At 46.7% G+C, this 21,084-nt stretch overlaps 2 protein-coding genes across 2 annotated transcripts in view; both read right to left on the bottom strand.

Annotated features, from left to right (window-relative positions):
- Window positions 1-21,084, bottom strand: part of LOC138786641 (zinc finger protein 585A-like) — a 65,783-nt gene that overhangs the window by 43,564 nt on the left and 1,135 nt on the right. The gene's annotated exons all lie outside the window — the stretch shown is intronic.
- LOC138786808 (zinc finger protein 300-like) lies at window positions 19,602-20,771 on the bottom strand. The gene has a single exon (XM_069963871.1). It carries the CDS (start codon window positions 20,589-20,591, stop codon window positions 19,716-19,718), a length of 876 nt encoding a protein of 291 aa, XP_069819972.1. The 5' UTR covers window positions 20,592-20,771; the 3' UTR covers window positions 19,602-19,715.

The raw sequence follows: 21,084 nt of genomic DNA, 5'->3' as shown, positions 1-21,084 counted from the left end.
CTTGATGACGTCACGCTCATGTGACTTGTGTGGGAGGAGCTTAATTTTTCCCGGCCTTTCTTAGCAGCAGGTGTAGGTCAGTCAGGACTGTGTTGCTGCAGCGTCTGTATGTGTCCCGGCCTTTCTGTGAGGTAGAAGATGACAGAAATGGCCGTGTGAGGAGTTTCTTGACATTTGAATTGGTAAGCTGTTCTCTGGGACTGTAGTAATGTTTGTTATGTGTTTACAGGACCTGCCATGGTGTCACAGTCATGTGATCAGTCACATGGAGGAGGAGGAGTCACATGATCAGGGGCTGCTGCTCAGTGTATGCAGGACTCTGCTGTGCTGGATGAGCTGAAGTGATGTGTATGCAGCAGAGCTGTGTGTGTGTGATGTGTGTGGAGCAGAGCTGTGTGTGTTATATATGCCTGCAGCAGAGCCCTGTGTGTAATGTACATGTAGCTGAGCTGTATATGTGTAATGTACATGTAGCTGAGCTGTATATATGTAATGTACATGTAGCTGAGCTGTATGTGTGTAATGTACATGTAGCTGAGCTGTATATATGTGTAATGTACATGTAGCTGAGCTGTATGTGTGTAATGTACATGTAGCTGAGCTGTATATGTGTAATGTACATGTAGCTGAGCTGTATATGTGTAATGTACATGTAGCTGAGCTGTATATGTGTAATGTACATGTAGCTGAGCTGTATATATGTGTAATGTACATGTAGCTGAGCTGTATATATGTGTAATGTACATGTAGCTGAGCTGTATATGTGTAATGTACATGTAGCTGAGCTGTATATGTGTAATGTACATGTAGCTGAGCTGTATATGTGTAATGTACATGTAGCTGAGCTGTATATATGTGTAATGTACATGTAGCTGAGCTGTATATGTGTAATGTACATGTAGCTGAGCTGTATATGTGTGTAATGTACATGTAGCTGAGCTGTATGTGTGTAATGTACATGTAGCTGAGCTGTATGTGTGTAATGTACATGTAGCTGAGCTGTATATGTGTGTAATGTACATGTAGCTGAGCTGTATATGTGTAATGTACATGTAGCTGAGCTGTATGTGTGTAATGTACATGTAGCTGAGCTGTATATGTGTGTAATGTACATGTAGCTGAGCTGTATATGTGTAATGTACATGTAGCTGAGCTGTATATGTGTGTAATGTACATGTAGCTGAGCTGTATATATGTGTAATGTACATGTAGCTGAGCTGTATATATGTGTAATGTACATGTAGCTGAGCTGTATATGTGTGTAATGTACATGTAGCTGAGCTGTATATATGTGTAATGTACATGTAGCTGAGCTGTATATATGTGTAATGTACATGTAGCTGAGCTGTATATGTGTGTAATGTACATGTAGCTGAGCTGTATATGTGTAATGTACATGTAGCTGAGCTGTATGTGTGTAATGTACATGTAGCTGAGCTGTATGTGTGTAATGTACATGTAGCTGAGCTGTATGTGTGTAATGTACATGTAGCTGAGCTGTATATGTGTGTAATGTACATGTAGCTGAGCTGTATATGTGTGTAATGTACATGTAGCTGAGCTGTATATGTGTGTAATGTACATGTAGCTGAGCTGTATATGTGTGTAATGTACATGTAGCTGAGCTGTATATGTGTGTAATGTACATGTAGCTGAGCTGTATGTGTACACAGTAGGGCTGGGTTCACACTATGTATATTTGAGGCTGTATTTGGTTCTCATGTCAGGTCCTCATAGCAACCAAAACCAGGAGTGGATTTGTACATGTAGCTGAGCTGTATGTGTGTAATGTACATGTAGCTGAGCTGTATATGTGTGTAATGTACATGTAGCTGAGCTGTATATGTGTGTAATGTACATGTAGCTGAGCTGTATATGTGTGTAATGTACATGTAGCTGAGCTGTATATGTGTAATGTACATGTAGCTGAGCTGTATGTGTAATGTACATGTAGCTGAGCTGTATATGTGTAATGTACATGTAGCTGAGCTGTATATGTGTAACGTACATGTAGCTGAGCTGTATATGTGTGTAATGTACATGTAGCTGAGCTGTATATATGTGTAATGTACATGTAGCTGAGCTGTATATGTGTGTAATGCACATGTAGCTGAGCTGTATATATGTGTAATGTACATGTAGCTGAGCTGTAAGTGTATGTGACTGTATGTGACTTTCTTGCAAAGTCAATATTTGCCTAGAAAAGGAACTTTATCCCCCAAAACACATTTCAACATCATTGCAGCCCTGCCTTAAAAGGACCAGCTAACATCATTTCAGTGATTGCTCCATTAATACAGGTGTGGGTGTTGATGAGGACAGGGCTGGAGATCAATCTGTCATGATTAAAGGGAACCTGTCATCGGGGATGCGGGCAGAGAGCCCGCCCAACCCCCTGGTGCAGCTCCCGGATACTTAACCCTTTGCGACGAGTCCCGTTACTGGAGCCAGTCCCAGGACAAAGATATCCGCGCCCAAAGTCGTGTGCGCACTGTATGCAAATGAGCAGAGATGAGTCCGATGCCCATAGAGAATGACAGTTTCGTCATTCTCTATGGGCGTCTGACTCATCTCAGGGGCGCGCACGCATGGCTTCAGGTGCTGATATCTCTGTGGCTGCAGAGGTCCTGAAGAAGAAGGGTCAACAATGCAAATATTGACTTGCTGCAGTAACTCATTCTAACTGTCAGTATAAGCTTTTGTTACTCATAATATGATTGCAATTATATTTCTGTATGTAATAAAAACATCTCATAAACACATATAAAAACCAGAGGGCAGCAGGTAATGGGAAAAATATAATATTTGTGTCATTCTCAAAACTTTTGGCCATGACTGTATACAGTGGCGGATTATAATGTGGGCGGTCTGTGCTGCTGGGCGCTGCGACCTCCCCTATAAGACCAGCACCCTCCTCTCCTGACATCCTCTGTGCTGCTCGGACCTCTCCTATAGATCAGCACCCTCCTCTCCTGACATCCTCTGTGCTGCTGTGACCTCCCCTATAGATCAGCACCCTCTTCTCCTGACATCCTCTGTGCTGCTGTGACCTCCCCTATAGATCAGCACCCTCTTCTCCTGACATCCTCTGTGCTGCTGTGACCTCACCTATAAGATCAGCACCCTCCTCTCCTGACATCCTCTGTGCTGCTGTGACCTCACCTATAAGATCAGCACCCTCCTCTCCTGACATCCTCTGTGCTGCTGTGACCTTGGGAGGGGGCAACATCAGGGGACCAGGTGAGGTGGCAATATGTTTATTGGGGGCAGTGGAGATGGGGTGGACAATGCTTACTGGGGGTAGCAACAAGGGACCAAATATTATGTTTTGGGGCCAGCAGGGAGGGGAGGCAGGCAGTGTTTATTGGGGACAGTGTGTGTGGGGGGGGGGGTGTCGCAGTAGCAGATTATAATGTGGGCGAATTGACGTGTGTGTGTGTGTGGGGGGGGGCCAGGTTGGGTGGACAGCCCGGGGCCCAGGGTACATTTAATCCGCCACTGACTGTATACCTCCCCGTTTGTTGTTTGTTGAGATCTCATACCCTAATCTTATTCTGGTTCTCATCTTTGTGGTTTAATCTCCCTTGTTCTGCCCCCCTTTCAAACGCAAACATAGGGCCTCCACTGTAGCCCTATTCCCCTCCTATGCTCTCCTATATTGTTTTGTGAGTTGTTTTCTAACACCCCCACCCCCCCTGCTGCCATCCTTAGTTTCTTGGCTGCTTCCCTCTCTAAGCAGCCTTTTGAGTTGATTTTTTCCTCCTTCTGCTTTTTTCTTTTTCTGTCTTCTCTCTGCCAGCGCGGTTTCTCCCGTTCCCAGCTTTTGCTTTCTGCATTGAGTCCTTTCCTTATTGCATCTCATGGCTACCCTCCGCATTACCTTCCTGAACTTACAGGGGTTTAATGTCCCGGAAAAGAGGTCTAAAATCCTGTACTTAATGCACAAACTAAAGATGCATATTTTATGTCTTCAAAAACAGATATTTCCCGACTAGCTTTCATAGTAGCGATCCTCAGGCCAAAACTTAGGGTGTTGCCATTTTTTTTGCACAAGTCCCTACAATTCCAATTGATAAATTCCAAGGCGGACCCTGAGGGACGTTATTTATTTTTAATACTGTCCAAAGAGGGGCAGACATATACGGTGGCCACGGTCTATGCTCCTAATCATGGTTAGCCTGAATTTCTCTCTCGTACCCTGGACCATTTGCTGCAGTTTATGCAAGGCCACTTGATCCTCACTGGAGGCTTTAATCTTGCCATGTTTTCTGATGTGAATAACCACCTTGGGCTCCTCCACCCTCTCTTATTCTAAGCTTAATAAAATGCGTAAATTACTACACCGTATGCAGCTCTGTGACACCTGGAGACTCTCACATCCAGATTCCCCAGATTATACCTTCTACTCCAACCCCCATACCTCCTATAGTAGGATCGATTACAAATTTGTTCATCACTTTCTCCTTCCTAGGGTGTTCTCCTCCTCCATAGGCAATATCCTGTATTCGGATCACGCTCCTGTGCATTGTGAACTTAATCTCCCGGACTCCCTTAAGCCCTCCTTTACATGGAGACTGAGCGAGTCTTTGTTGAAGGACTCTCTGTGTTTGTCGAAGCTAAAGTCAGCGACTCTAGCCTTTGCTGCTGTTCACATCGCTGACACCACGACTCCTCAGATCTCTTGGGAGGCCTTAAAATGTGTCCTAAGGGGGGTTCTTATTAAGCATGGCTCCTGTCTGAAATGAGAGTTTGCTCTCCTCTGCAGGTTCGTTAGACAAAGCATAAGTTGACTAGGGTGGAGGAGACGCTCAGGGAATTGAAGAAAACAAGACATGATATTTCTAATCTTCTGGACCGTAAGCAGACCCATTACTGGCAGCTCTGCTCTAGTACCATGTATGAATGGGGTAACCAGTTGGGCGGGCTGCTAGCGCGTGCTCTGCGAGACAAGCAAGCATCCCTATATGTGCCCTCCATTAAGGCCCCGTCTGGTCAGCTGTCTCACTAACAACTGATATCTTAGAGGCTTTTCGTTTCTTCTACACGGATCTATATAACTTACCCACACTTCTATCTACTGCTCCCGCCCCGTCCCTGGCGGAATTTCTAGAAAATTATGCACTTTCGCGATTACCTACCTCGCTTCTTGAAAAGCTGGACGACCCTTTCACTCCAGAGGAATTGGCCCTTGCGGTGGGCTCAATGCCTTCAGGAAAAAGCCCAGGCCCTGATGGCTATGCCGCCACATTATAAGACCCTCTAATCTGAACTGTCTCCTTTTCTTCTTTCCTCCTTCACCTCCATCTCTGCCTCTACGAGTTTCCCTCCTGCTTTTTTGCAGGCCCACATGACGGTGATCCCGCATAAGCCCCTCTATCATGTCATGTCTTCTGCCTCGCTCCTTTCTCTCAAATCCCTGATTTGGGACCAACCTTGCTCCTCCTCCTCCTCTGTGATGCAGTACCTGCAACTGAAACATTTTATAGCTCTCTTGAAGTGCACTGTAATCTCCACAGAGATCTAACCGATTTGGAAAAACTTTGTATCACTACTGAAGCGCCCTGTCATACGGTATCGCTTCTTTATGGTATACTCCATAGTACCGACAGGGAAGATAAGCTGAAGTTTCAGCGAGAGTTGGAGAGGGAGCTTGGCCGAGACCTGACCTCTGAGGAAAGGGATAAATCCTTTCATTTCTGTCACAAGGCATCAGTTTCCTGTAAGTCCCAGGAAACCAATTACAAGATTGTCTCCCGGTGGTACAGGGTTCCGCCGATACTTCATAGGCTCCACCCATCGGTTTCGGACATCTGTTGGAGATTTGGAGCTTCTAGTGGGACTATGTTGCACATATGGTGGGATTGTGGGTCGCTCAGATCCTTTTGGGATAAGGTGAGAGAGCTTATAGGCAAAATTACGAGGTGTGCCCTACCGCACGACCCAATGATTTTTCTCCTATTGGTCTTGCTGTTGGCAAAAAAAGAATCTCATCAGATTCCTCTTAGCTGCGGCCCATTCAGTTATTCCCAGAAGATGGAAATCTGCTTCTTCCCCATCGATCTCTGAGTGGCTCCGAGACATACTACACATTGCCAGAATGGAGGAGCTCAGGGCGGAAACACACTCCACCCAGGTGGCCACTGCACGCTTATAGTACTCTTGGGACTGCTTCCTCTCTTTGCCTGAGTATTGTTCTTTTTTAGAGATGAGCGAACCTCAAGCATGCTCGAGTCCATCCGAACCCGAACGATCGGCATTTGATTAGCGGTGGCTGCTGAAGTTGGATAAAGCCCTAAGGCTATGTGGAAACCATGAATATAGTCATTGGCTGTATCCATGTTTTCCAGACAACCTTAGAGCTTTATCCAACTTTAGCAGCCCCTGCTAATCAAATGCCGATCGTTCGGGTTCGGATGGACCCGAACCCGGTTCGCTCATCTCTATTCTTTTTAAATAACATGATCTAGGTCTGTGTCCTCTCCTAACTGATTTGTATTGAGAGCTTTACCTACTCAAAAGATCCCTTTGTGAGACGAGTTGAGAATTGGTTTTATTTCAGACCTTGTCTGGCGAAGGGATGTGTTGCATTCCGAAAGCTGAAAATTCAAACCTGTTTTTTGGATGGCCAATGAAGGTATCACTCCTTAAAAACTGGGATCCAAAGTTTTATACACAATGTGGATATTTCTGCCTAACAAGCTACGACACAATTTTTTCTGACAACCACCAGAGTTAATTACCTTTTTGTTTCATAAGTATCATGGATATGGATCTTAATAATCATTTCATGTGTAAGAATTTTACTATACATAGGTGTCCATTGGTTGCAAACAATCGCAAACTTTTGCTCTTTCGAAGTTTTTTTTTATCGCAGTATTTTAACTGCGCAACAACTCCTTACTTCCGGTGTGGAAGAGGTGTGGTTTATGAACGTGTGAGGTTCACAGGGGTGGATCTTAATTTAGGTCTATGTGTACCAATAGGTGAGCGTGCTAATCGACGGAAGGGCGTGTTTATGTACGTCGTTACGCACTGAGGACTGAAAAGCCTTGCCCATGCTAACATGTCTGCTGGAGAGAAAAGACCAGCTTCCCCACTGGGACACTTGGAGCTGCTCGTCCGTCTTATGGACGAGCGTGATTACTATCTAAATAGAGCTGTGTATCCCCGTCCACATGCGCGGAAGGCAAAAATTATCCGCCAAGTTATTCAGGTGATTCAGGGACGGCTCCAGGTTTTTGCAGGTCCTTGGGCAACAGAGCCTTAGCGGGCCCCTCATTTACACACACTGCACAATAACGTGAGACACAACATGTACAAACATACATTATTGACGTAGACACTGACTGACACACTCAGACACTGACACACAGCAGTTACAGCTCAGTCTTCTCCCTCTTCCTCTCAGGCTGCTCGCCACACTGTAAGGTTAAGGATGCATTAAGAATGTATTAACAACATGTCAGCCACTGTTGTTACACACTAACTGTCTAAGTGGTGCCCTTCAAGCTGAAAGTGTGCTGCACAATCCCCTGTAAATGCATGTAGTGTAATCCTCAATGGGGATACATACCTAGCGGGGATAATTGTAACCCCGAACCTTTAAACACCCGCAGGCCAACGCCCCACCACACCCCAAGAGCGGACCTTACCTGCTAGCCACTGTGGCTCTGTCGGAGACAGGGGCGCCGCAATCATGAGGCGACCTGAATCGTCTGCCTCAGGCGGCGCCACCAGCTGTCACCATGGGGGCGGCATTCAGTGGCAGATTATAATATGAGCGGTTCGGCGGCCGCCCACATTATAATCCGCCACTGACTGTACCATGTACTGGAGCCCCCCCGCCCCCGGGCAGTATCTGTAATGAGATGCTGTGAGCGGGGGAGACTGTATTCATAAGCGCCGCGCTGTACTAAATCAGCCGCGCCGTGCTGATACTACAGTGCGGCGCTTATGAATACAGTCCCCCCCGCTCCCAGCATCTCATTACAGATACTGCCCGGGGGCAGGGGGGCTCCAGTACATGCATTCCACGTCCGTGATTCGTCAGGATCACGGAACGTGGGAATGCAGCCTTTAGTCCCCCGGGTGATGCGCGGCTGCCGGAGGTGTCCCATCCTGTCCCCGGCAGCGCGCGCATCAGAGAGATCCCCGTGCGCCGGAAGTCACAGCCACAGGCGCATGGGGAGATCTGTGATGCGCGCGCTGCCAGGGACAGGATGGGACACCTCCGGCAGCCGCACATCAGCCGGGACCAGACCAGAGAGGCTCGACGGGGGAACGGAGGGCAGGTGAGTTGTGTGCTGTTTTTTGTTTTATCTGCTGTGCAGGGGGGGGGGGGGGGAGAGGGGGACCATCTATAAGGGAGGGGGGAAAGAGGGGGACGATCTATAAGGGAGGGGGGAAAGAGGGGGACGATCTATAAGGGAGGGGGGAAAGAGGGGGACGATCTATAAGGGGAAACCATCTATAAGGGAGGGGGAGAGGGAAGAGGGGGACTATCTATAGGGGGGAGAAGGGGACCATCTATAAGGGAGGGGGAAAGAGGGGGACCATCTATAAGGGAGGGGGAGAGGGAAGAGGGGGACTATCTATAGGGGGGGGGGGAAGGGGACCATCTATAAGGGAGGGGGGAAAGAGGGGGACCATCTATAAGGGAGGGGGACCATCTATAAGGGGGGGGGGACCATCTATAAGGGAGAGGGAAGAGGGGGACCATCTATAGGGGGGGGGAAGGGGACCATCTATAAGGGAGGGGGGAAAGAGGGGGACCATCTATAAGGGGGGGGCCATCTATAAGGGAGGGGGGAAAGAGGGGGACCATCTATAAGGGGGGGGCCATCTATAAGGGGGGGGGCATCTATAAGGGAGGGGGAGAGGGAAGAGGGGGACTATCTATAGGGGGGGGAAGGGGACCATCTATAAGGGAGGGGGGAAAGAGGGGGACCATCTATAAGGGAGGGGGACGATCTATAAGGGGGGGGGACCATCTATAAGGGAGGGGGAGATGAAAGAGGGGGGCCATCTATAAGGGAGGGGGGAAAGAGGGGGACCATCTATAAGGGGGGGACCATCTATAAGGGGGGGGAAGAGGGGGACCATGTATAAGGGGGGGAGGGTGACCATCTATAAGGGAGGGGGAGAGGGAAGAGGGGGACCATCTATAAGGGAGGGGGGAGAGGGGGACCATGTATAAGGGGGGGAGGGGGACCATCTATAAGGGGGGGAAGAGGGGGACCATCTATAAGGGGGGAAGAGGGGGACCATCTCCTAAAAGATCAGCACCCTCCTCTCCTGACATCCTCTGTGCTGCTGGGACTTCTCCTATAGGATTAGCACCCTCCTCTCCTGACATCCTCTGTGCTGCTGGGACCTCTCCTATAGGATTAGCACCCTCATCTCCTGACATCCTCTGTGCTGCTGGGACCTCTCCTATAGGATTAGCCCCCTCCTCTCCTGACATCCTCTGTGCTGCTGGGACCTCTCCTATAAAGTCAGCCCCCTCCTCTCCTGACATCCTCTGTGCTGCTGGGACCTCTCCTATAAAGTCAGCCCCCTCCTCTCCTGACATCCTCTGTGCAGCAAGGGACCAAACATTATGTTTATTGGGGACAGCAGTGGGGGGGGCAGTAGTGGATTATAATGTGGGCGGATTGACGGGGGGGGGGGGGCGTCATTCTATAGTTCGCCTCGGGCAGCAGAGAGGCTAGAATCACCCCTGGTCGGAGAGTGTCGCCTCCCATTGATCCCCAATAGCTAATCACTGCTGGTGTGCAGTGATTGGGTTATGGGGACCAACGAGAGACGGGACCTTAGACGCAGTGTCCCCAGGAAGCAGGTAATGTATGTTCAGACAGGGCTGGGTTAAACAGGAAGGATTAAAGACCCCATGGGAAATGATTATTGAAGAAGGGGTATGTAAGCCTTTAGATCTTCAGACTACATCAATTATGAATGTTTTTCCAAGCAAACTTGCAGCGTTAAAAAAATTTCAAATTCGGTAGCTGAAAAAGTACCCTCAGGGTGGCTTCACACAGGACCAATCCACAGCATATTGTTTAATGTAAATTTGCAGTCCAATCAACTGTGGATCCAGGCCCTGTAAATTGTATGGACCCACTGATTCGCAGTGTCCTGGACATCCCTCTGCAAGTAGGTTTGGCGACTGTGACGTAAACCCCCTACAAACAGAGCAGGTCATGTATACACTCTAGGTGGACAGGGGATAACGGGCAGTCCTTCCCACAAACTCCCAGCATTAGCTACATCCCAATGTGAGTATGTGTGGCCATAGACCCACAATCTGACCACCACAAACCGCTTGTACCTTTGGATAGCCGCTTTTAATCCAAGATCTGTCCTGGGGTCTGTATGACAGGTGATGAAGTTATTGTCCTAAAAAACAACTTTTAAACTTGCAGCCCTGTGTCAAACTGGCTTAGAGTATCTGTGCCCTAACTTTGCACCACCTCTCTGCCCCTCCTCCCTACCCTCCCCATCATTAGGAACGCCTCAGGCAGGATTTTTCCTATTCCTCTGCAGTGAACACTGCACAGGTTCACGATCCAGTCCATGTTCCGGGCTGACACAGGTGAGGAATAGGAGAATACCTGCCTTGAGCATTCCTAATGATGAAGAGGACGGGGAGGAGGGACAGAGAGGTTGTGCCAGCCTAATGCACAAACACTCTAGGCCACAGGGCTGCAAGTTTAGAAGTTGTTTTTCCCCATCAACATGACGGCACCATGGAGAGAGGGACCCCGCCCCCAGGGACAGGAAACCTAGAATATAAAAAATTTAGGCCCTCCTCTCATCCTCAGTGGTTTCCTGTCCCTGATGGGACACCTGGAGTACAGAGGCTCTACGGAGTCTCCAAAGAACAGAGGCCGGGACCTCTCTCCTGCTGGGCCGCCCTAGTTGGGGTGTGCTGGGGAGGTCCAGAGGGGATGCAGGGGCCTCCCAGGGAAGACCGACTCACCGTTCCTCCCAGACGCGGTGTCGTCTTGAGGCCGAGAACCGGACAGACCAGGGCAGCTCAAAGACGCTGCGGCGAATGAGCTACTTCCGGTTCGGAAGCCGGGATTCCCTATTGGCGCGAGGCAGTGACGTCGTGCGGGAATCCTGGCCAGGACGCGCCGGAAGTGACGTGGCACGCCGGTCAGAGTACTTCCGGGGCTGGCGTCCACAGATCTTTCGGGCTGAGTGAGTCGGCCGGCGCTCGGAGCAAGTAGCAGCAGTAGCAGCGGCCATGAGCTCCAGCAGTGAACGGAGGAAGGAGTCATCCGGTGCAGCGTCATCCAGGGTATCGGCCATGCTTCTCCCCCGGTTGGGGGTGGTGAGATGACTTCTGTTTGTTTGTCTCCCCTGTATCATATATTTATGGGCTTTCATTATGATTAATCGCAGGATGAAAGTGCCAAGCGCTCGAGGTCTTCTAGGCATAGAGAGTGCAGGATTTGTAAAGATAAACTAAAGTCTGATTACAACAAGCCCACATGTGAAGAGTGTATTTCCAGAATGGTTAGGGCTGAAGTCCCTTCTATGGAGGCTATTATCTCATCTGTAAAAGATATCATTAAGAGTGAAATCCAGAATTCCTTAAAGGATATTGTACCTACACCGACGCCTCCTCTCCCGCTACCAATAGTTATGTGTCAACCTCCTCCTGATGAAGAGGTGCCAGGTCCCTCCAGAGCTCCACTGGAAGTTTTTGGTGAAGCTGAGGAAGAGGGAGTAGTAGCAAAAGATGGTTCGGGAGCAGAGGGCTCGGACTTCTCCGATACAGATATTGGGGGGGAAACCTCTCTTCTCTATTGAAGATATCAGTGCTCTGGTAAAGGAAGTTAGAGCTACTATGGAATTGGAAGAAGTTAGAGAACCTAAATCTGTACAGGATATAATGTTTGGAGGACTAGACACTAAAAAACAAAGAGTTTTTCCGGTGCATAGAACAATTTCATCACTTATTACAAGAGAGTGGAAAAAGCCAGAAAAAAGGGGGTTCATTCCAAGAGCGGTTAAAAGAAAATATCCGTTCGACGAATCAGAGAATCCTTCCTGGGATAAACCGCCTAGCATCGATGTTTCTATAGCCAAAATGTCCAGAAAGGGAGCTTTACCTTTTGAAGACCTAGGAACCTTAAAGGATCCTTTAGATAAGAGAGCAGATGCTTTTTTAAAGAAATCCTGGGTAGCTTCCACAGCCTCATTTAAACCTAACATTGCAAGCACATGTGTAGCCAGGTCTATGATGGTATGGCTCAGTAAACTAGAACAAAACATACAAGCAGGAGAATCGGGGGAAAAGCATTTACCCATGTTAAAAAAATCTGCTGCTTACCTTTCAGATGCTTCAACTGACGCCTTGCGCTTCTCGGCGCGTTCAGCAGCTTTATCCAATTCGGCCAGAAGAGCCCTATGGCTAAAAAATTGGGCGGGAGAACCAGCATCGAAAGCTAAGTTATGTGGTATACCATGTGAAGGCAATTATTTGTTTGGTTCTTTTTTAGATGACCTACTAGACAAAGCGTCAGATAGGAAAAAGGGGTTTCCCTATTCCTCGCAAAGGAGTCACTACCAGTCCTTTCGGAACAAGGGAAAAGGTGGATTCCAGAGGAAAGGGCCAGAAACCTCTGGAAAAGGGAAAGGAAAAGCCAGAGGGTATATGTTCTCTCAAAAGACCGACAATTCCAAAAAACCCTCTGCCCAATGACGCCGAGCCACGACTGGGGGGCAGGCTGGCTCAGTTTGCTCAGGAATGGGAAAAAATCTGCGGCAGTTCCTGGGTGTTACAGTCCATTCGAGAAGGAGTAAATATAGATTTCCATTCATTGCCTCCCACTCGTTTTATAATAACAAAGAGTCACTCGGGAGAAAAGGGCCAACATCTATTGGAGACAGAGGTCAGGACGCTCATGGAGAAGGGAGTTCTGATACCAGTTCCAAACGGGGAAAAATCACAAGGGTTTTATTCAACCCTGTTCCTAATACAGAAACCGGACAAATCCTACCGAGTGATCATAAACTTAAAACCATTGAATCAGTTCATAAAGTACCAACGATTCAAAATTGAGACGATAAAAAGCACAGTAAATCTTCTTTATCCAAATTGTTTTATGGCGTCTGTCGACCTAAGAGATGCCTACCTGCACGTGCCAATTCATCAGAAATTTCAAAAATACCTCAGAATAGCAATCTGGATGGACAAAGTGCTTCTACACTTACAATTTCGAGCCTTACCATTCGGGATTTCAATTGCCCCGAGGGTTTTCACAAAGATTATTGCGGAAATGGCAGCTCATATAAGAGAAGAGGAAGGGTTGTTCATTCCGTATCTGGACGACTTTCTGCTTGTGGCGGAAAGCAGGGGCAAACTGCAGACCATGATAAAAAGAGTCCTAGCCATTCTACAGAACCTGGGCTGGATCATAAACGAAGAAAAATCCTCTCTAGTCCCTGCAACGAAGAAGAAGTTTCTGGGAATAGTACTGGACTCAGTAATGCAAAAATCTTTTTTGCCAAAGGAGAAAATTCAGAAGTTGCAGCAGGCAGTAAAAGCACTAATTCAAAATCCAAAAACGTCCATAAGGAACGGTATGTCCTTGTTGGGTCTGTTTACAGCCACCATTCCCACAGTAGCCTGGGCTCAATACCATTCCCGGCATCTGCAGGCAGAGTTATTATCAGTATGGGACGGCTCACCCACAGACCTTGACAGAAAGATCATCCTGTCACAAGGAACTCTAGACAGTTTTTCATGGTGGCTTACAGAAAAAAATTTATCGGCAGGACTGAGCTGGGTTAATAAATCCCTTAAAGGGGTTGTCCGGCGAAAAAAATTATTCACAGAATAACACACATTACAAAGTTATACAACTTTGTAATGTATGTTATGTCTGTGAATGGCCCCCTTCCCCGTGTCCCACCACCCCCACCCGTGTACCCGGAATTGTGGTGCGCTATACATTACCTGTCACGTGCCGACCACGGTCTCCGATCCTCAGCAGTGACGTCTTCTTCGGGAGGCCAGCGGATCTTCCCGAGTGCTGGCCGCCCTCTGCAGCGTCATCCGAAGCTCAGCCGCGATTGGCTGAGCATAACTGTGCTCAGCCAATCGCGGCTGAGCAGCTGATGACGTGGCCGCGTCATCAGCCGCTCAGCCGCGATTGGCTGAGCACAGTTATGCTCAGCCAATCGCGGCTGAGCTTCGGATGACGCTGCAGAGGGCGGCCAGCACTCGGGAAGATCCGCCGGACTCACGAAGAAGACGTCACTGCTGACGATCGGAGACCGTGGACGACACGACATGCGGTGAGTATAATGCACCACACTTCCGGGTCTAGCGTGGGTGGGGGGAAACACGGGGAAGGGGGCCATTCACAGACATAACATACATTACAAAGTTGTATAACTTTGTAATGTGTGTTATTCTGTGAATAATTTTTTATCGCCGGACAACCCCTTTAAGGTCATTACCACAGATGCGAGTCCCTGGGGATGGGGAGCACATCTGGATCATCGCAATTTCCAAGGCCCCTGGTTGGAACAGCATACCTTTGGGTCTTCAAATCAAAAAGAATTAGCTGCAGTTCACCAAGCTTTGCTAGCAGCAAAGAAATTCATTTGTAAAGCAGATGTAAAAATTATGTCAGACAACTCTACTACAGTTTCTGTAATCAATAGACAGGGTACAACTAGAAGTCAGGGTTTGCTTAACCTGTCTTATGATATCTTTTCATTTGCAGAAAACAACTTGTTAAGTCTCTCAGCAGTGCACTTGAAGGGGAGCATGAATACGAGAGCGGACTTCCTGAGTCATCACCAATTACATCAAGGAGAATGGCAGCTGAACCCTGCAATATTCCGAATGATAACAGACCTATGGGGGGTACCAGACTTATTCGCAACCCGTCAGAACAGGCAAGTCAAGCTTTTTCTTTCATTGTCCCCAGCAGACCGGCCCCTAAAAGTAGATGCATTAGTTCACCACTGGTCATGGAGCCTTATGTACGCCTTCCCTCCGCTAGCACTCATTCCCCGAGTGTTGAAGAAAATCAGACAAGACAAAGCCAAGTTAATTCTAATAGCGCCATTCTGGCCCCGCAGAGCATGGTTCTCGTCTCTTCAGAGTCTGTCAGTAGCGGACCCATGGGTGCTGCCGGAGCAGGAAGATCTTCTTTTTCAGGGACCCATCTTGCATCCCAGTGTGAAGCAACTGCACCTGACGGCATGGCTTTTGAACGGATGATCCTTAGGACTCATGGCCTTTCTAATGCAGTAATTACCACTCTACAGAAAAGTAGAAAGGTGATAACATATAAGATCTACTTTAGAATCTGGCGAACTTTTTTCTCCTTTGTTGGTTCCAATATTATAGACTTACATAAACCAAATATTGCCCAGGTGCTGGATTTTCAACAAAAGGGTCTAGAGAAAGGACTAAAACCAGCCACGTTAAAGGTTCATGCTTCAGCACTAGGGGCATTGTATAATCAGCAGGTGGCATGTGATCCATGGGTCATGAGATTCTTTAAAGCGGCAGCTAGGTTCTCCACCACAGTCAGCTGTGCCGTCCCACCATGGGATTTAAATTTAGTACTAAAAAGCCTAACAGATGCTCCGTTTGAGCCCCTCACAGAAATTTCACTAAAAAATTTAACATTAACCCTTTAAGGACATGGCCCATTTTCGTTTTTACGTTTTCGGTTTTTCCTCCTTGTGTTTAAAAGGTCATAGCACTTGCATTTTTCCACCTAAAAACCCACATGACCCCTTATTTTTTGCTTCACTAATTGTACTTTGCAATTACAGGCTGAATTTTTGCATAAAGTACACTGCGAAACCAGAAAAAAATTCAAAGTGTGGTGAAATTGAAAAAAAAAAACGCATTTCTTTTATTTGGGGGAAATGTGTTTTTACGCCATTCGCCCTGTGGTAAAACTGACTTGTTATGCATGTTCCTCAAGTCGTTACGATTAAAACGATATATAACATGTATAACTTATATTGTATCTGATGGCCTGTAAAAAATTCAAACCGTTGTTAACCAATATACGTGCCTTAAAATCGCTCCATTCCCAGGCTTATAGCACTTTTATCCTTTGGTCTATGGGGCTGTGCGAGGTGTCATTTTTTGCGCCATGATGTGATCTTTCTATCGGTACCTTGATTGCGCATATACGACTTTTTGATCGCTTTATATTACATTTTTTCTGGATTTGATGTGACCAAAAATGCGCAATTTTGCACTTTGGGATTTTTTTGCGCTGACGCCGTTTACCGTACGAGATCAGGAATGTGATTAATTAATAGTTCGGGCGATTACGCACGTGGCGATAGCAAACATGTTTATTTATTTATTTGTTTACTTTTATTTAAAACCTGGGAAAAGGGGGGTGATTCAGACTTTTATTAGGGGAGGGGGCTTTTTACTATTAACAACACTTTTTTTTTTTTTTTTTTACACATATACTAGAAGCCCCCCTGGGGTTAGGGTTATTCCCCCCCTGGGGTTAGGGTTATTCCTCCCCTAGGGGACTTCTAGTATATACACTTGGATCTCTCATTGAGATCTCTGCAGCATAGATATGCTGCAGAGATCCATGAGATCGGCACTCGTTTGCTTTCGGCTGCTGCAGCCGAAAACGAACGAGTGCCGAGCCGAGGACGGCGCCATCTTGGACGCGTCCCCGGCCGGCATCAGTAACGGAGATCGCTCCTCCGGGACAAGGTCCCGGAGGAGCGATCTCCCCCACTAGACACCAGGGAAACGTTGCCTCCGGTAATCGGAGGCAGCTGTCAACTTTGACAGCTGCCTCCGATTAGCTAATTAGCGGGCACGGCGATCAGACCGTGCCCGCTAATAGCGGCGGTCCCGAGCTACACGCGGCACCCGGGATCGCGGCACTTCAAAGCGGGGCCGCCGCGCGGCCCCGCTTTGAAGTGCAAGTGAGGACATATGACGTAGGGGTACGTCATATGTCCTTAAGAGGTTAAAAACAGCTCTTTTGGTTGCAGTCACCTCGGCCAGGAGAGTAGGAGAATTGGCAAATATGTCCTGTTGTGAACCTTATACAAAGATCTTATCGGACAGAATAATTTTTAGCCCCGATCCAGCCTTTCTCCCAAAGGTAGTGACTGATTTTCACAAGTTTCAGGACATTGTTTTGCCATCTTTTTGAGAAAACCCATCTAACGATAAAGAAAAAGAGTTCCATTGCCTAGATGTTAGAAGAGTGGTTTTGCAATACTTGGAATCTACCAGGCAATTTAGGAAGTCCAGATCACTGTTCATACAGTTCTCTGGAGTCAATAAGGGATGTAAGGCAAGCAGTGGCTCAATTTCCAGATGGATAAGACAGGCAATATGCGCTTGTTATTTGGTGGCAGGGGTTCCTCCACCACTTAGGCTTAGAGCTCATTCCACCAGGGCAATAGCTACTTCCTGGGCGGAAAGGAGGGACGCTTCTATTGCTCAGATCTGTAGGGCGGCGGTTTGGTCTTCACCCCACACTTTCTTCCGGCACTATAGATTAGATCTATCTGATTTATCGGGTGTTGCCTTTGGTAGGAAAGTCTTACAGGCCATTGTCCCCCCCTAGTGGTTTCTTCTCTGGTACTCTCTCCATGGTGCCGTCATGTTGATGGGGAAAACAGAAATTACTCACCGATAATGATGTTTCCTCGAAACATGACGGCACCACCACATTCCCACCCTATTTGGTGCTATCTCACTTTTTTTCACGAGGGTGTGCAAAAAAAAAAAAAAAAAAGACAGATATATATTGCATGAGTATTAGTTGGTGAAGGTGTGGTATTATTATCCTTGTACTAACCAGGGCTCTCTTCGGTCTCTGTAAATCACTGAGGATGAGAGGAGGGCCTAAATTTTTTATACTATAGGTTTCCTGTCCCTGGGGGCGGGGTCCCTCTCTCCATGGTGCCGTCATGTTTCGAGGAAACATCATTATCGGTGAGTAATTTCTGTTTTTAGGACAATAACTGCATCGCCTGCCGAACGGACCCCAGGACAGATCTTGGATTAAAAGCAGCTATCTGAAGGTACAAGTGGTTTGGGGGGGGGGGGGGGCAGATTGTGGGTACAGAGTCACCTTAACAGGGCAGGGATCTGCAGTGGATTTGGCTGGGTAATTCCAGAAAGTTTTCCGGTGCAGAGCCACCCTGCGTGAAGTCACCCTAGAAAGATATTTTCCCATTCCCAAATTAGAGGACATCATGTTACAGTGTAATCTTTTGGACCATTTAAAGTACACTACAAGCAAAATCTTTTTTTTTTTTTAAATCAGACTTTATTTTTAATTTACTATCTCTCTAAAAATGTAACAGAAAATCAAAAATTAAAGGCATAACCAGCTTAGTGAATACTGTTTACATGAGGGACATGTTTCAAAAATATCTGTAATTTCCTTTTACAGTACAAATGTATTCACATTACTGTGTAAAACCGTTAGCTGAGAAGTTGGTGATAATGCGGGATCCATATTGCAGGCAGCCAGTTCATGAGTATTTTCACTGTTCTCCGCTTCAGTCAAGTCTGTTTGTTGTATTACATTACGTGAAGCACGACATAACTCCAGGGGGGAGATTTATCAAACATGGAGTAAAGTTAAAGGACAACTCCGGCGGGACCCCCCCCAAAAAAAAAAAACACAGACACACACAGACACCATACTCACCATCCCTCCGGTGACGATCGCCACTCCATTCGGCCGCCGGCCGCCTCACCGTCACCTGCGTCCGCCGTCCAGCGATGTCTCCTTCTTCCGGGTCCATGAGAGAGAAAAGGCTGCCAGCGCGCTTGCGCACCGGCAGCCTTTTCATTGGCTGGAGCGCATCACATGGCTTCCAGCAAGCTCAGCCAATCAGGGCTGAGCAAGCTGGAAGCCATGTGATGCGCTCCAGCCAATGAAAAGGCTGCTGGTGCGCATGTGCACCAGCAGCCTTTTCTCTCCCATTCACTCTCAATGAAGACGCCGAGGAGGAAGAAGACCCGGACCGCCCCCAGCTCTGACATCACCCAACACCAGAGAAGAGGACCGTGACGACCGTAATAGGTAATGTATATATTCTTTAACTTCCGGGGTGGGGGGTCGGGGGTCGGAAAGTGGGGGAAGGGGGCCAGACCGGGTATTTAACCACATTACAAAGTTATATAACTTTGTAATGTGTGTTAAATAAGCCAAAAAAATTTTTCGCCGGAGTTGTCCTTTAAACTGGCTCAGTTGCCCCTAGTAACCAATCAGATTCCACTTTCCAAAGAGTCTGTGAGGAATGAAAGGTGGAATCTGATTGGTTGCTAGGGGCAACTGAGACAGTTTCACTTTACTCCATGTTTGATAAATCACCCCCATGGTCTTGTGTACTCTCGGTCTTTCTCTGTCTGTTCGAATAGTCTTTACTTTTTCCATTAACATGGAAGTGCATGGTAGGCATCGTTAAATTCCAGAATAAACTCGTTTGAATTGTCCATATTCTGCAAATAATGAAATTCTGAGCGGCACCACATGAACTCTCACCTCATACTAACACATGCTGAGAGACTTGAATAAAACAAAAAAAGAAAATACACAAACGCAACATAGTGTTGTTTAAGTGTTTCCTTTATTTTTTTGAGCAGTGTAGTTTCTCTTCAGTGTGAATCCTTTTATGTGCAGCAAGATATGATTTCAAAGTAAAACATTTTCCACATTCTGAACTTAAAATGTTTTCTCCCCTGAGTGGATTTTCTTATGTAAAATAAGTTGTGATTTTTGAGTAAAACATTTTTCACACTCTGAGCATGAAAACGGCTTCTCCCCTGTGTGAATTCTTTGATGTGTAACAAGAGTTGATTTTTTAAGAAAACCTTTCCCACATTCTAAACATGAATATCGCTTATCTCCTGTGTGACTCCTTAGGTGATCAAGAAGTGTTGATTTCCTAATAAAACATTTGTCACATTGTGAACATGAATATAGCTTCTCTCCAGAGTGAATCTTTTGGTGAATCAAAAGATGTGATTTCTGAGTAAAACATTTATCACATTCTAAGCATGAATACGGTTTCACCCCTGTGTGAGTTCTTTGATGTGCAAGAAGACTTGATTTTTGTATAAAACCTTTACCACATTCTAAACATGAATATCGCTTATCTCCTGTGTGAATCCTTTGGTGTTCAACAAGTGTTGATTTCCTAATAAAACATTTGTCACATTGTGAACATGAATATGGCTTCTCTCCAGAGTGAACCTTTTGGTGAGTCAAAAGATTTGATTTCTGAGTAAAACATTTATCACATTCTGAGCATGAAAACGGTTTCATCCCTGTGTGACTTCTTTGATGTGCAACAAGACTTGATTTTTGTGTAAAACATTTCCCACATTCTGAACATGGACAAAGTTTCTCTCCAGTGTGAATCCTTTGATGTGTAACAAGTGTTGATTTGACAGTAAAACTTTTTCCACATGCTGAACAGAAAAATGGCTTCTCCCCTGTGTGAGTTCCCTGGATTGATTTCTTAGTATTACATGGCTTCTCTTCTATCTGAGCTGCTTTATGTCCCTCATCCGTTCTGTAACCTTTATCTTGGTTCATAGTCTCTAACGGGACTTGTATAGAAGGATGAGATGCCAGATCTTTGCTGTGAGTGGCTGGGGGTATATCTGGGGTAATAGAATGTTCTTCATATGTATCTTGTGTGATCTGACCATCTGCTGTAATATCTGGAGATACCTGATGTCCCTCTGATCTCCGGGGACACTCAGCTGCCAAGAAGAAAGATGGTTTTATTAGTTTTCAGTAATATAACCTTAAAAACTTATGGATGTATACAGATAGGGGGAGGTTTATCAAACATGGTGTAAAGTAGAGCCGGCTCAGTTGCCCCTAGCAACCAATCAGATTTCACCTTTCATTTTCCAACGTGTCTGTAAGGAATGAAAAGTGGAATCTGATTGGTTGGGGTCTAAGAAAGAGATTTATCAACCTGGTGTAAAGAATTGGCTCAGTTGCCCCTAGCAACCAGATTCCACCTCTCATTCCTCACAGGCTCTTTGGAAAATAAAAAGTGGAATCTGATTGGTTGCTA

Source organism: Dendropsophus ebraccatus, chromosome 3, assembly GCF_027789765.1.
Source record: "Dendropsophus ebraccatus isolate aDenEbr1 chromosome 3, aDenEbr1.pat, whole genome shotgun sequence".
In the NCBI taxonomy this organism is placed as follows: domain Eukaryota; kingdom Metazoa; phylum Chordata; class Amphibia; order Anura; family Hylidae; genus Dendropsophus; species Dendropsophus ebraccatus.
This window is presented reverse-complemented; position numbering and strand designations above follow the sequence as displayed.